This window comes from Balaenoptera physalus (assembly GCF_965194825.1).
Source record: "Balaenoptera physalus genome assembly, chromosome: 17".
Classification (NCBI taxonomy): domain Eukaryota; kingdom Metazoa; phylum Chordata; class Mammalia; order Artiodactyla; family Balaenopteridae; genus Balaenoptera; species Balaenoptera physalus.
In genome coordinates this window covers 60,398,168-60,413,249 of record NC_138895.1, presented here as the reverse complement: position 1 = coordinate 60,413,249, position 15,082 = coordinate 60,398,168, and the positions used below count along the sequence as shown (strand labels likewise).

General features: G+C 33.6%; 1 protein-coding gene and 1 long non-coding RNA gene across 3 annotated transcripts in view; one reads left to right on the top strand and one right to left on the bottom strand.

Moving 5' to 3' along the window:
- The window catches only part of CSMD3 (CUB and Sushi multiple domains 3), a 1,197,521-nt gene that overhangs the window by 719,940 nt on the left and 462,499 nt on the right, over positions 1 to 15,082 (top strand). For both annotated transcript variants that reach the window (XM_082433293.1, XM_082433292.1), the window contains 3 exons: positions 3,163 to 3,345; positions 5,142 to 5,468; positions 9,132 to 9,326. In XM_082433293.1, the coding sequence (XP_082289419.1) occupies positions 3,163 to 3,345; positions 5,142 to 5,468; positions 9,132 to 9,326 (705 nt within the window). The remainder of the gene's footprint in view (positions 1 to 3,162; positions 3,346 to 5,141; positions 5,469 to 9,131; positions 9,327 to 15,082) is intronic.
- The window catches only part of LOC309646713, a 728,077-nt gene that overhangs the window by 508,772 nt on the left and 204,223 nt on the right, over positions 1 to 15,082 (bottom strand). The gene's annotated exons all lie outside the window — the stretch shown is intronic.

Sequence of the window (15,082 nt, the reverse complement as noted above, 5' to 3'; positions counted from 1 at the left end):
GCTTTTGATTTCTCCATCGAATCTGAGTGAGATCCTTGCCAGGTAGAGTAATCTTGGTTGTAGGTTCTTCCGTTTCATCACTTTAAATATGTCATGCCACTCCCTTCTGGCTTGTAGAGTTTCTGCTGAGACATCAGCTGTTAACCTTATGGGAGTTCCCTTGTATGTTATTTGTTGATTTTCCCTTGCTGCTTTCAATAATTTTTCTTTGTCTTTAATTTTTGCCAATTTGATTACTATGTGTCTCGGCGTGTTTCTCCTTCGGTTTATCCTGTATGGGACTCTCTGCGCTTCCTGGACTTGGGTGGCTATTTCCTTTCCCATGTTAGGGAAGTTTTCGACTATAATCTCTTCAAATATTTTCTCAGGTCCTTTCTCTCTCTCTTCTCCTTCTGGGACCCCTATAATGCAAATGTTGTTGCGTTTAATGTTGTCCCAGAAGTCTCTTAGGCTGTCTTCATTTCTTTTCATTCTTTTTTCTTTATTCTGTTCTGCATCAGTGAATTCCACCATTCTGTCTTCCAGGTCACTTATCCGTTCTTCTGCCTCAGTTATTCTGTTATTGATTCCTTCTCGTGTATTTTTCATTTCATTTATTGTATTGTTCATCTCTGTTTGTTTGGTCTTTAATTCTTCTAGGTCTTTGTTAAACGTTTCTTGCATCTTCTCGATCTTTGCCTCCATTCTTTTTCCAAGGTCCTGGATCATCTTCAGTATCATTATTCTGAATTCTTTTTCTGGAAGGTTGCCTATCTCCACTTCATTTAGTTGTTTTCCTGGGGTTTTATCTTGTTCCTTCATCTGGTACATAGCCCTCTGCCTTTTCATCTTGTCTATCTTTCTGTGAATGTGGTTTTTGTTCCACAGGCTGCAGGACTGTAGTTCTTCTTGCTTCTGCTGTCTGTCCTCTGGTGGATGAGGCTGTCTAAGAGGCTTGTGCAAGTTTCTAACACAGTTCTTTTAGAAATTGTCAGAGAGGGTAGACAAAATTAATTAAGGTCATATAATTTCAATTTGACAAATATAGCAAATTGAATTGAATATATTTTACTGATTTATCCTCTGTGAGGCTGGATATACTTATACTGAATACTAAAGCAATAACATTAGAAATCAGCAGCAAAATGATAGCCTAGACCCATACATTTAAACACACCTTGAAATTATTTATGAGTTAAAGAGGAAATCAAAAAGGAAATTATAGACTATTTAGAAGTGAACAAAAAAAGGTCTAAATATCAAAACAGTACTCTGAAGAAAATTTATAGACCAAAAAACATTTTTTTAAGGAAACAAGAAAGGCTGAAAATAAACTAATAAAAAAACAAACCCTAAGACTTCAGCTCAAGAAGGTGGAGAAAGAATAGCAAAATAATGCAAAAGAGAGTTGAAGGTGGAATCCAAAAAGATAAAAACGAAAGATGTTTAAATAAAATCAAAACAATAGAATTGATTAGCAAAATGTGGTTCTTTGAGTAGACTAGTAAATTTGACAATGTTTTGTAAGTATGAGGCAAAGAAAACTGGAAGACTAATCACAAATAAATAGCACTGGGAGTGAGAAAGTTTATGACATCTTTGTAAAGCGATATTTAAAGATTTTGTAACACAATTCTATTACTACTAAACTACTAACTTGGAAACTTTGGAAAATTGCACTTCTCTAACATATATATAAGTTGCTAATATTGCCCCCCCCCAAAAATAACTTTAATAGTAAAATAACCTTAGAAGATATTGAAATGGTAGTCAGATACCTATCTCAAAATTATACCAGACTCAGTCAGCATTTTTGGCAAATTGTCACACTCAAGGATCCAATTTTCCTGTTATACAAACTAGTCTAAAAGACTAGTGAATGTTGGAAAATTGCTAACCTCTTCCCTTGGTGTTAAGTCTGGATAGGAACAGCACAAGAAAAATGATAGACCAGTGTCACTATGACACAGATAAAAACAAATATCAAATCAAATGCAGTGTATTAAAGAAATCATTATAACTATGTTTTCTGCTAAGGATACAAGGACATTCAAAAATATCTCCAAAATTATTGTTTGGTTAAAAAGCAGCAAGTTATAGAATATATTGACAGTATAATACAAGTTACTATATATATATAAAGCAATACTACCTAGATTTTGTGAAGAGAATTTTTACATTTACAAAAATACAGATGTTTATATTACATAGTACATATATATGTGTATTATTATAAAAGCATGTGTAAAAACTGGAAAGATACACAACAAATTGGTGCTAGTAGATTACAGAAGAACCAGGAATGTGTGATTGTTGGAGTGTCAAGAGAGACCATAATTTTGTCAAAGTTTTATTTTTTAAATTTAAATTAAAATTTTTTTTGCTGTTGTTTGAGGATGACTGTATTAATGTGATTTCATGTAACTTAAAAACCAAAACAATTACCACAGTAATCTGCAACTGACATTCCTAGATTCACAAGGAAGATCCCAGATATTTGGAGTTTCCTTGAGCACATGTCAAAAGGGTGTTTTAATGTGCTCTTAAGAGATTTTTTTTTTCAACCTCCTTCAATTTAATTCATCCACAAAACATTTGTTGAGGAACATATCTGGGTAATTTGGAATGCAAAATTGATTCCTGACATAAGGAGCTTTTTGGGGAGTCTAACTGGGGAAGTAATTCCACCAACAGGTACTAGGGAGTGTGGCAGATCCTGTGTGGAGGGTATTCACTGATCATTTTGGGAGCACATAGGCAGAGAATATCACCTTGTGTCCTGGTTTCAATCTAAAGATTTCCTGTATCATGTACAGATTACAAAAATAAGAAAAGTTTTTGAGATTTGGGGAAAATACATATGTATATATATGTGTGTATGTATATAGTACAAACAGAAAATCTGAATCTTGTTCGTAATTGTTCTGTTAGGAACAACCGCATTAGCTCCAACAACCTCAGTTTCCCTATCTACCAAATGAGAGAAATGCACTAATTGTTCCCTAAAGATCATTTCCTCAAATTATGTCCATAACAGTAGTAAGAGAAAATTAAGATTGGAGAACATTTTCATCTTTTGCTCTGAAATATCTTGGCTATAGAGAGTGTACATCTCTTAAATTTGCTGTATGGATATCATATGCCTGAAAGCCTTGAAATCTGACATATCATCTATTTTTACAGAAATTGAAAAAGAAAGTTGTGGTGATCCTGGTACACCCTTATATGGAATTAGAGAAGGTGATGGATTTTCTAATCGTGATGTTTTAAGGTTCGAATGCCAGTTTGGATTTGAATTAATTGGAGAGAAATCCATTGTTTGTCAAGAGAATAACCAATGGTCTGCAAACATACCCATCTGCATCTGTGAGTACCAAATGCTTTGCTTCCAGATAGCATATGTTACCCTGTCCTTGCATATAATTGCTTTTTTAATTAATTGCAAAGAACTGGAACTGTGTAATTATTTTTGAACGAGTAGCACTTTTCAACATTATCTTTAACAAGTGTGCTTATGCCAAATTATAAATTTCATTGCAGATTTAAATAAAGTTAGCACAGTTCACTTGGTAATGGCAAAGTATAGTCTACATATGTCCTCATAACACTTTATTGGTGGAATTTTATACTTTATAGATAGAATACTTCTTATGGAAATTATACATCTGAGCTAATTCTATTAGGCTCATTTATTTTAACAAGATAGTATATGCTTATTTGCAATCAGAAACACTTAAAATATTTAAAGCTTATATTCTATGTATAATGCATTAACTTATTTTTGCTTGTAGATGCTCACACTAATGCCTGCTTAAGTGCCATTTATTTATATTGCACAGAATAAAATTCATTAATGTTTGTGATATACAATATGCTTGGATTAAAATAGTGTGTTTCTTCACATACTTTAAAGCGTTCCAATTTAGCTGCAACAAAAATATAATTTGTTTTATCTGTTGATGCACTTTTAGGTTAAATTAAATACTATCTTCATTACCAACAAATACAGCTTACCAGGTGTGAATGCAATATTGAAAATTTTGCATTTAGTTTTGATTACAAATGATAACATATAAGCTCATAATCATGAAAGTAAAAAATAATTTTCTTGTTTTAAAATATGACTTTTCATCTGTATCCAACTTATAATGATCATGCTTTTCATTTGTGAAATCCTTTATTCCCTACAAAGGCATTAGCACAAACTTTACTTCAATATATAACTGGTTTTTAAAAAATTTAGCAGTTTTCAAGACCTGCATTTTATCTGAATTTTAATTTGTGCTGCAAAACACACATATTCCTTTATTGAAAATGTTGATTATTTAACATTTTAAAAATATTTAATATTTTTAAACACGTACTGAGAACTTTTAAAGTGAGTGGAGGCCAAACATTTTCTAATATATATATATTATCTTTTTTTCCTCTGTGTAATAGATCTTTTTTTTTAATCCTTCCTCTACTTTCTAAATGTTCTGTGTGAACCTTTAAATCATATTTTTTAAAAGCTAAAAAAATAAATCTGAGGGGAAATAAAGACTAACCTTAGTATGGTATGGGAGTTCTTATTTAGTTCTTTTTCCAGCGTTAGCCCCTAGTGGCAGCTATCATAAGTGTTAATTCATCTCCTTATCTGTGTTATAAGCTATCAGAGCATCCCATGACCATGGTAGAAGTGAAGTTCACCTAGTTACTGCCCTCACTCCAAGTTTTCTCCAGGTTGTATTATCCCAGTTATGTTAATACCTACATAATATTTGTGTGTGTTTGTTTTCAGTCATTTCGTGAGCATTATTGTTTTCTTTGGAAATGTCTATATACTTCTCCAATATTTTTTTAAGCACAGAAACTAAAACTTTGCACTGCACTCTAACATGGACATGATAAATGTCAAAATAAATTGCTGTTATTACTCCAATTATATTTTTGTGCATATTTAAGCATACAGTAATTCAAAGTACTAGTAGCCTTCCTTAATGATGTGCAAACAATAACATGTTTTTTTCTGTTTTATAAGATAGATTATATTGTTTAATATTATTTTTTTCAAACTGCTAATTGACTATTATAATTGTTGGCTATGGCAAAATGAGGTAATTTGAATTATTTGAGGTAATAAATTTGAAAATTTATTGTTTATAATCTTCCTATTTTAACAGTTCCTTGCCTCTCTAACTTTACTGCACCAATGGGAACAGTCCTTTCTCCTGATTATCCAGAAGGGTATGGAAATAATTTAAATTGCATCTGGACAATAATCTCTGATCCGGGGAGTCGGATACACCTTTCTTTCAATGACTTTGATCTGGAATCCCAGTTTGACTTCCTTGCTGTTAAAGATGGAGACTCTCCAGACTCCCCCATTCTTGGAACCTTTACTGGGGCTGAGGTGCCTTCTCATCTTACTAGTAATAGTCATATACTACGATTGGAATTTCAAGCTGACCACTCAATGTCAGGACGTGGCTTTAACATCACTTATAACAGTAAGTTTAATTTTTCCATATAACATATTTCTACACATTAGAGCTAGAAAGGAATCATACAAAACAGCTCTCTTGTTCCACAGATAGGAAACTTGAATAAGTCATATACATAATTTGTATCAGGGACAGTCTTTTAGCCCTTGATTTCTAACCATATTTTTACTGCTTACTGTGTCATTTCTCTTTGTGAGAGTCCTGATATTAAGGAGATATATTTCAAATATAATTACTATATCAACCAATGTATTAGCTTATTCTATTAAATCTTATAAGCATAATCTCAAACCTACTGTACATAACATATTTTGCTCTGTTATTGGTATGCAAACATAAAAGGGGGATAGATCCTTCCTTCAAAATATTCATAAACCAGTAGAGGATTTTAAACAAATAATGACAACACAGAGTTATAATTCCAAAGACAAAATTAGCTAGACTATCAAAGTATCACAGAGAAGGAAATCACTAATTCTGGGGCAGTAGGTTACTGAGCTGACTTAGCAAAGATGCTACGGGGGGAAAATACCTTAGTGATTAAGAATATCAGCTCTAAGGTCAAACTATGCAACTTCAAATCTTGACTTTGCTACACTTTTAGGTTTAATAACAGAACCTCAGTATTCTCATCCATAAAGTCATACTGGGTTTTTGTAAGGAGCTGTCGATGAAAAAAATAATCAGTGGTCAATCTAAGAAAGAAATGAACATTTTTTTCCAAGCCAACCTGTGGATTATAACCTGGGAGACAATCTTTCAGAAAGCTCTGAGGACTGTTCCACCTGTTAGAGGTCAAAGCACAGTTATGTAAGTTTTTGAGACAAAGGGTTATAGTCAAATGACCTATTAACAGTTTACACAATCCAGATCTGCACATCCAAAGCAAGTAGTGGGTCATCGTGATCCCTTATGAGATTAAGAAGGAATGTTATCTACTAAGGCGGTCTGGTTAATGCAGATGAACAATACACACTAAAGAAGGAAGAAGCCCAAGAGGGCAGAGAAAAAATTTATGTTTAAATTTTCATCTTGCCATAAAATATGAATTTTATTTAATCAGAGCAAATAGGGTGATGCATGTAAATAATTCAGCATATATACCTAATAAATACTCAGTAAACATTAAGAGTTGTTGTTTAGGTGTCTTCTGAAGTATTCCCTTGTCAATTCTTATTCTATTATTGAATTTATTACATTGCTTTAGATTTAAGAATTCTTCGAGGTTATTTAGCTATTGTCTATCACCCATATTTTTTGTATTTCAAAAGGATGAATATTATTTTTCTGAAAATAACATGTAAATATAGCAAAAAGATGAATCACATAAATGAGAAAATACCTTAGTAAGTTAACAAACTTACATACTAATGCTTCCGTGTGCACATGTTTTACCTGAAGCTGTAGAATGCTAGTGATTTTTATTGTTTTCTTCAAAGCTACCACACTCTGTCAGATTCTGACCAACTTGATGAGTTATTTAAGTGTCACATTATAATAGGATTTAATTTCCTGCTCTTTAAAAAAGCACTGCACCCCCCTCACCCTCACCCTCACCCTTGCCCCAAACTGTTCAGTGCTGAGCTTTGTCAGTTAATAACAAAATGCCGTTATTGTCTTTTCAAAGTGACACTCTTAGTGAATATTGTCACTAATAAGTTGTCAACATGTAATTGCACATCATTAAAGTTGAATTAGCTGTGACATGTGTCAGAGAGACATGCTGTATAAAATGGTTGCTTTATCTGTAAGTCCCTTTTAAAATATTTCATATATTTGTATAAATATAGACACATATACATTGATCTATTTACAGTTTTTATGTTGTCTTAAACGCATATATATATATATATATATTTTTTTTTTTTTTTTTTTTTTTCTTTTCTTGCCTCACAGCTTGCGGGATCTTAGTTCTGCAACCAGGGATTGAACCCCAGACTCCACCAAGTCCTAACCACTGGACCACCAGGGAATTCCCTTAAATGCATAATATTTTTAACTTTAATATTTATAGTATTTTGAATGTATTATGGAAATATGCCTCTTGTTCCTTGTTCTGTTTCTCTAGTAAATAATTTAAACCATTATATTCAAATTCTTATATTCAGTGCTTCCTATTGAATGTTTTTTTCTGAAAAATTATCCAGCAGGCATTATATATAGGAGCAACCAGGCTTAATCGATATTGAGCTTTTTAAAAGCACAACAGAAAACAATAATTAGAAATAAGTGTACCTACAAAATAGATTTTATATATTTTAGAATTTACCTTAATATTATTTTATACTGTTTAACTTAAAAATGAGGAGACTGGATAATACAATTATATAATTTATGAACAATATCACAGTGATGATTTAGTGAAAAAATTTAAAATAACTGCATGTACCCATGCAGTATGTATATAATATTAAATTGTAAATACCCCTTAAAATATGTTTTACATATTTAGACTTTGCTACTTTAAATATTCTTCCATTTATATTATACTAATTTAAACATTTATAATGCAAATTTATAGGGCTCATGCAATCTATAATCTATGAGAAATTTAAGTAAGCACATTGTCCTTACACTTCTGCTACTTGCTGGGATGGGGCTAAATATGCATCCTGGGAGATACAAGGTAAAATAAGATAGTGACCCTGAACTAAAGAACTCACATTCTTTTGAGAGACATGAGACAAATAATCCAAGATACAATATGTTGTGGAGAGGGACTTCCCTGGTGGTCCAGTGAGTAAGACCCTGCGCTCCCAATGCAGGGGGCCCGGGTTCGATCCCTGGTCGGGGGACTAGATCCCACATGCATGCTGCAACTAAGAGTCCACATGCTGCAACAAAGATCCCGTGACCAGGCGCAGCCAAAATAAATAAATAAATAAAAAATGAATAAATAAATAAATATTAAAAAATATATGTTGTGAAGAAAAAATTTAAAGCCAGACCAGGGGATCCATTTCAATACTGTCTCTATGATCTGAGGCAAGCTACTTAACTTTTTCTGAATCTCACATTACTCTTTACAGTAAATGGCTATACTTTGCTCATCAGGCTATTCTAAATGTTAAGTGAGGTGACAGTATATCTAAAGCTCCTATCACAGTGCCTAGAACATGGTGTTTGCAAAAGAATTAGCTCTTTTCCCTTTTCCTAGATGGCAGAGAGTAAATGATATATGGAAAATTATAGAGAAATTGTAAGACTTTCATAACTAGATTGAAACATTTCACTTTAATACTCACTGTGAGATGATCTCTTCGTTCCAAACAACGAATCACAAGAAAAGTTTTCAAAGGGACATAGGCAACCTGCTCTGTATCAACCTGCTCTGTATTCACATTAATTGGAATTCTGTCCAGCTTATACTGGATATTTTTGCTTAGATAAGGCAAATGATTTCAAGAAATAAGCAGAAACAATTCTATTTTGAAATTTTGTAATTGTAGAGTGTAGTTCACATTTTAAAACAACCACATCCATTACACATCAGAGAGAAACAGATATGGTCAGAGGAGAGCCTCTCTATTTTTTTTTTTTTTTCAAATAAAGGCTTTTCTAGAAATGAGCATAACCATTTTAAAAATCATTTTTTCTCATCCGCAATACACAAGGGTCTGTCTCATACTGCTAGTTTGTGTGTTTTTCTCTTTTTTTGCTGTTCTCAAGCATTTGGACATAATGAGTGTCCTGATCCTGGAATACCAATCAATGCAAGGCGGTTTGGGGACAACTTTCAGTTAGGAAGTTCGATTTCAGTTATTTGCGAAGAAGGATTTATTAAAACCCAGGGAACAGAAACAATTACGTGTATTCTTATGGATGGAAAAGTGATGTGGAGTGGACCAATTCCAAGATGTGGAGGTAAGCACAATGGTCAGTGAAAAATACAATTCCGTTATAACTGTGCACTAGAAACCGTAACAGGAAATTGATTGTTCTACCAGGACTCTTGTAATCTTTAAATATCATTTAGCATTATACTTTAGACATATAGTATGTAGTTAAATTATACTTTTAATATTTATTTTTTAATTTTTATTATTTTAATTTTTAGAAATCTTTTAGAAGCTCCCTTTAAAAGGAGCTCTTATTAAAAGATACACATTAATAAACAGTAGATATTGGTTGCATGTGTAGAGTACCTTTAATATATTTCATAGTTACAGCTGAGTACACTTTATAGTTTCCAGTCATATTTTTCTTGGTCTTTTAACTATTCATGGTATAAATTGAATTTATTTTTTAAAAAGCATTAAATATTATTAATCATAAAAAATAAATTTATGCTAAAGCACCCATTATTTAAAATGTATAATTTTTGTAGGCATAGTTTACTAAACATTTTTTTTTTCAATTTTGATTTGCCCAATAAAATGCAGTCAAGAAAGTTCAGGACAAAATATATGTGTGTTTTATATATCTATATATACATACACAATGTTTGGAAGTACCTATATATCTTTGAATATACATAGTCGCATAAAGTCACAAATTATATTGGTAAGAAGGAAGGATGATCATCTTAAAGATAAAATATATCAAGTATATAGCGTTTCAATATAGAATCTTTAAGAGTGTTGGGGGGGTTATTTAGAATTGTCACAGTAGGAAGTAACATTCTGAATTCTATTTTTCTCCTACTCTAAGGTTACACATACATTTTATTAAAAAATATATAAAAGGACTTTTACTAAGACAGATGAACTAGAGCCATTAAACACCCTTTAGTAGATCACCATGTAGTGATTAGGTGACAATTTTAAGTGTTTTCTTCTTTTTCTTGCTTTCCCAATTATTCTTGTTAGCTGTGCCCAAACTGACACTGGAACTTTGTTTTCTCAATTTCTAGCTGGTAAATTGAGAATATTTAATATATACTTTCCAAAACCTTTGTTTTCTCAATTTCTAGCTGGTAAATTGAGAATATTTAATATATAACAGACTTAATTGAATAATACAGCTATTACTTATAAATGTTGAGTTTCATTGAATTGAACATTTTCATAATATCTCATGATGAAGTAATCCAGACCATGCAATTAAGTTTTCCTCTTAGCCTCTTCAATTAGCATCTCCCTCCTCTTCTAATCACCTTCTCATTTGTAACATCAGGGGGCTGAACTAGATGACTTCACTGTTCTTTTCCAAACCTCAAATATTATGGGCTTAGTAGGAGTTCCCTTGACAATGGCTATGACTATGCTATTATGTTTAAAAAACATAATGGAGTTGCACAATACAGGACTAAAATAAAAAGAGAAAATTGAAAGTAGTGTTCAATTTTTTCCATCATACTTTGCCCTGCAGCTCATTCATTCTTTGAACCACAGTTCCTGACCTAGACTTGGGGAATCAGTCAGGAAAGCCTACATTAGTATTGGAAGGAAAAGTAGGAGATAAAAGTTTGTTTTAGGCAGAAGGCATAGCCCTGGTTCAATGTGACTGGAGTGAAAGATAGAGGGACAGGGTTTGATGAATATAGAGACCTCTGAAGAATGAAATGCTTTGTAAAGAGTGCTAAGCAGATTAAAAATTATCCTGTGGCAACAGGAAGCCACCTTAGTTTGGAAGTGACATGACCTGAGCCTCTCCCTCCCCTGCACTGGGAGTTGTTTACAGTTTCAGTAGACAGGCAGAGACTACCTCCAGATAATTGAATCTCCTTGGATTCTCGCTTGCCTAACTTGGGTGTTGGTTTAGGAGCTGCTTGGTGCCTAGCTGCATGGGGTGGTAAAAATAATGAGGTTGACATCAACGAATCATTTGATGAATTGCTGCTTTATTTGAGAGAGCAATTTCAGTGAGATTTTTCACCATGAAAATGAATGGTATTTAACTTTTAAAAATAAGTGAAACAAAATATTCAGAACTAAGTTGGCACAGGCCAATAGGCCCTTCAGACATCCTAAAGAGAACTTTAGAAAGTTCCCAAAGGAGAAGAATATTTTTTTCTTCATATGTGAGTGGATTTACATGCAGTTGGCTGGCTCACCTGCCAATTTCTGGATCCAACACAAGGTAGGAACATCACCAAGGATAAGGCTGGAGCCAGGGAAGGCAGAATGGTAGTGGGCTGGAAGCGATCATACAGTGGCACTTGCCAGATTACCTGCCACATCCCAGGCTGTGTTTTGAGCCAGGTTCCACCCAATAAAGCAGACTGATTTCAGCTCCTGTATAACTAACTCTGGTGGGTTTCATTTCTAAGACTCTAATTAAGGTTTGTAAAGATTTCCTTTAGTTTTGCCTGAATTCTACTTAGGTACTAATAAGAAGAGCCTGAGACTAGCTGAGGAAAGCTTATGTTTTTCTTTTCCTAAGTTTTTTTTTTTTTTTTCCTTCTTTTTTTTTTTTTAATCACACCACTTCCTCCCCCATTCCCCAAGCTGCCACATAGCCACTCCCACTTACACAAAGAATTATGTCTGGAAGCTCTCTCTGCCTATAGTCTTTGTTCTTTAGACCTTCCATATTTTGACAGAAAAGTTTTGCTTATTATTTATTATAGTTTTTCTTTGGGGGCTCTCTCACAGCTTCCAATATATGCTTAATATTTTAGCTAAAACTTTTTTATTATCATCATATTAAACACTTTATATAGTGAAATATGTACATGTTTATGTATTATGATTAATACAAATAACTTTCTACTTTTATTTTCTTCACACAAAAAACTCCAAAATCAAATGTATTGTTAAAAATTGCTAATGTGCATGGATTGCTGTGTGTTAAAATTAGAAAACAGAAAGAATTTGTTTTAATCAGAATTTATAGAGCAAAGGAAGTCACTATAAAATGTTTTGATAAGAAAACCCAGGGCTTCAACTCAATTAAAGACTGCCTTCTCCCCACAACTCCTCTCTGTCACAGCAGTGTAGAAGTTCAGGCATATTGGCAAATTAGTGATCCGCCCACATCAACCAGTCTTCAACCCTAATACTGTGGAAAATCTTTGAGAAAAGTGAAAAGAAACTTTTTGTCTGCCATAGGCCTTGAATAAGGATTCTTCAAACCAAAAGGGAGAAATGAAATCACATATGTTGCAGTTCTGTGATCCCATAGCTGAACTTAGATTTATTTCGGATAGCTTAAATACAATTGTTAACAGAATTGGGTTATACATTTTATTCATTGACCTGAAGTTCAACACTGATACATTAGCTAAGGATAGATTTAGGCTATCTTTGTGAAAATTTGAACCTTTTTCTTTAGAATGGGGTGATCGAATTTCCTCATGAGGAAGAAAGATTTGATGCTTTATAAAGTCTTGTGATCTTTCAGTTTTGCTAATTGAAAACAAAGTACATTAATTTTTATAATTAGCATTGAAACCATTCACTTTGAATTCCACAAACTGTCTGCCTAACTCAATTTAGTAACAATCAATGACTCTTTCACCCACACCTAGACAGTAGCCTGAATATAACTGGCTCTATCTAGGGCCAGTCCCTGCATGGTGACTTCAAAGACACATCCTAAAACCATGAAGAATAGTGTGAATGGTTATCATAGGTCTCCTTTAATGGGCTGACACAGGGATTTTCATGATTTTCTACCTAGAAATCGTCCTAAAAATCTTCTTCCTCTTTCTCCACCAAAGCTTCCCACTCATAGCAACTGCATAAACACTCTCCTTCTCTTCTGCTGTAGTCCCCTCACATTCATTTATTCTTCACACAGCCCAAGCTGTGAAGCTATTGGGCACCTTGTGAGCGTCCTCCGTAAATTCAGCCCTCGGGAAGTGCAATTTTCTTATAAGAATCTTTCCCCTTGGAATTCCTTCTTTCTTCACTCATTTTCTTTCTTTTTATGTGATCAGAATTCCTTTCAGGGACCTCTGAGGGCATTGCCAGGCTCACCCACGTGTATCCTTCAAAGTTGCTTCTATCAGCCTTGGTTCTAGGAAATTTGGAATAGGGAGGGAAGGGGCAACCTTAAGTACATTTGGATTTATTTCTCCCTTCACCTGTGTGTGTGTGTGTGTGTGTGTGTGTGTGTGTGTGTATCTCCTGAAACACAGGTAAGATGGTGCTTTTACTCATTTTTCTCAAAGGACTAGTGGGCTACTAGATTTTCTTTACTGCACCAAGCAATGCAAACTAGAGTCAGCCCTTACCCACAAATCCTGGAATCTTTTTCTCACACAGTAAAATCCCATAGGATTTCTAGTCACTGGAATATTCCTTGTGACTAATACTGCTACATAGAAGGCAACATTTAAGGTATAATATTTGACCCACTCAGAGAGGTTTCCTTAGTGCTTTAGGAAACCAACTGGTCTCTGCCCACCTATTTTCTTCCTGTCCAAGGGCCAGCTCCAAAGGACTGAGACATATCTGCCTTATTGTCCATACCTCAAGTGATCTGAGCATCATTATTTGGCCTTCTGTCTTCATTGTCTCTTTTTACCATTTATAGTTTTAAAGTCTATTTTGTCTGAGGCCTTCTTTCTTAAGTACAGCCATCATTAACTTATTTTTCTCAGTTTTGATTCATTTTATCAGATGCACGAGACCCTTTGTAGTGGGGAACGAGTCTATGGTTATATGGTAAATTGGCTTTAAGTCTGCTCTGTCATGAACTTTTTATAAGTGCTCTTGGTCCTCCTAGCTTTTGTTTGTACCTTTTCCTAGCTATCTTGTTTTTAAATATAGCTATGGGTTTACTGCATATCCAGAACATATTGTTCCCACACTTGCACTCAGCTCAAATTCATCTGGATACTTAATATCCTCTAGTTTGGTGAAGCCAACTGCCATAAGATGGAGGTTTTGATGGATCTGAGTCCACTAATAGATCCAAATGCCCAATGTCATAACCTCAAATGCTTACAAGAGCAAGACGGTAACAGAAATAAATTACATGGGCTGAATAAAACAGGCTATCTCACAAGCAGTGAGCACTGTCATCTAGAGTTTTCTGTTTTAAAAAGCAGGACAATTGGACATAAATTATTTTCTGTCTCTGTTGCAATCATATAAGGAAACTGTTCCTGGATATGAGGATTTATTATTCATTGGTGAATGTCATTATAAAGAAAATGCTACCTAATTATACTCATGTAGACTGAAGGATGAGAAGGATTTATTTGCAGACCAAAAATTAGAGTTGGGTTAAAATGTATTCATTATTTCTTTATAAAATCTGAAATACATGCCATTTACATTTTAAAATCAAATGTTCCTTAATAATGTTATAAAATTATTTAACTGTTCATGAAAAATGTTGGACGAATCTAAAAATTGTATATTTTATTAAATTTCATTTTAATAAATATACTACTCAGGATCATTTTAGTCTCTTTTCCTGGTTTCTCTTCATTTCTGTGATCTCTGTTTGTATGTGTTCCAGAGCTAGATCTTGAATATTTTCTCCTATTTCCACTCACTCTATTCATACTTTTCATCCAGTCTCCAGCTTTAAATAACACCTATGTGTTGATGGCTCTCAAATTTACATTCTTCTAATTCTCTGTCCTGAAGTCCAGACTCATCTATTCAACTTCCTCCTCAATATCTCCACTTAGATGTTTAATAGGCATCTCAAACTTAGCCTGTCCAAAACTGATCAGATTCCCCCGGTCACTCCAAACCTGATACTGTCACAGACTTTCTCCA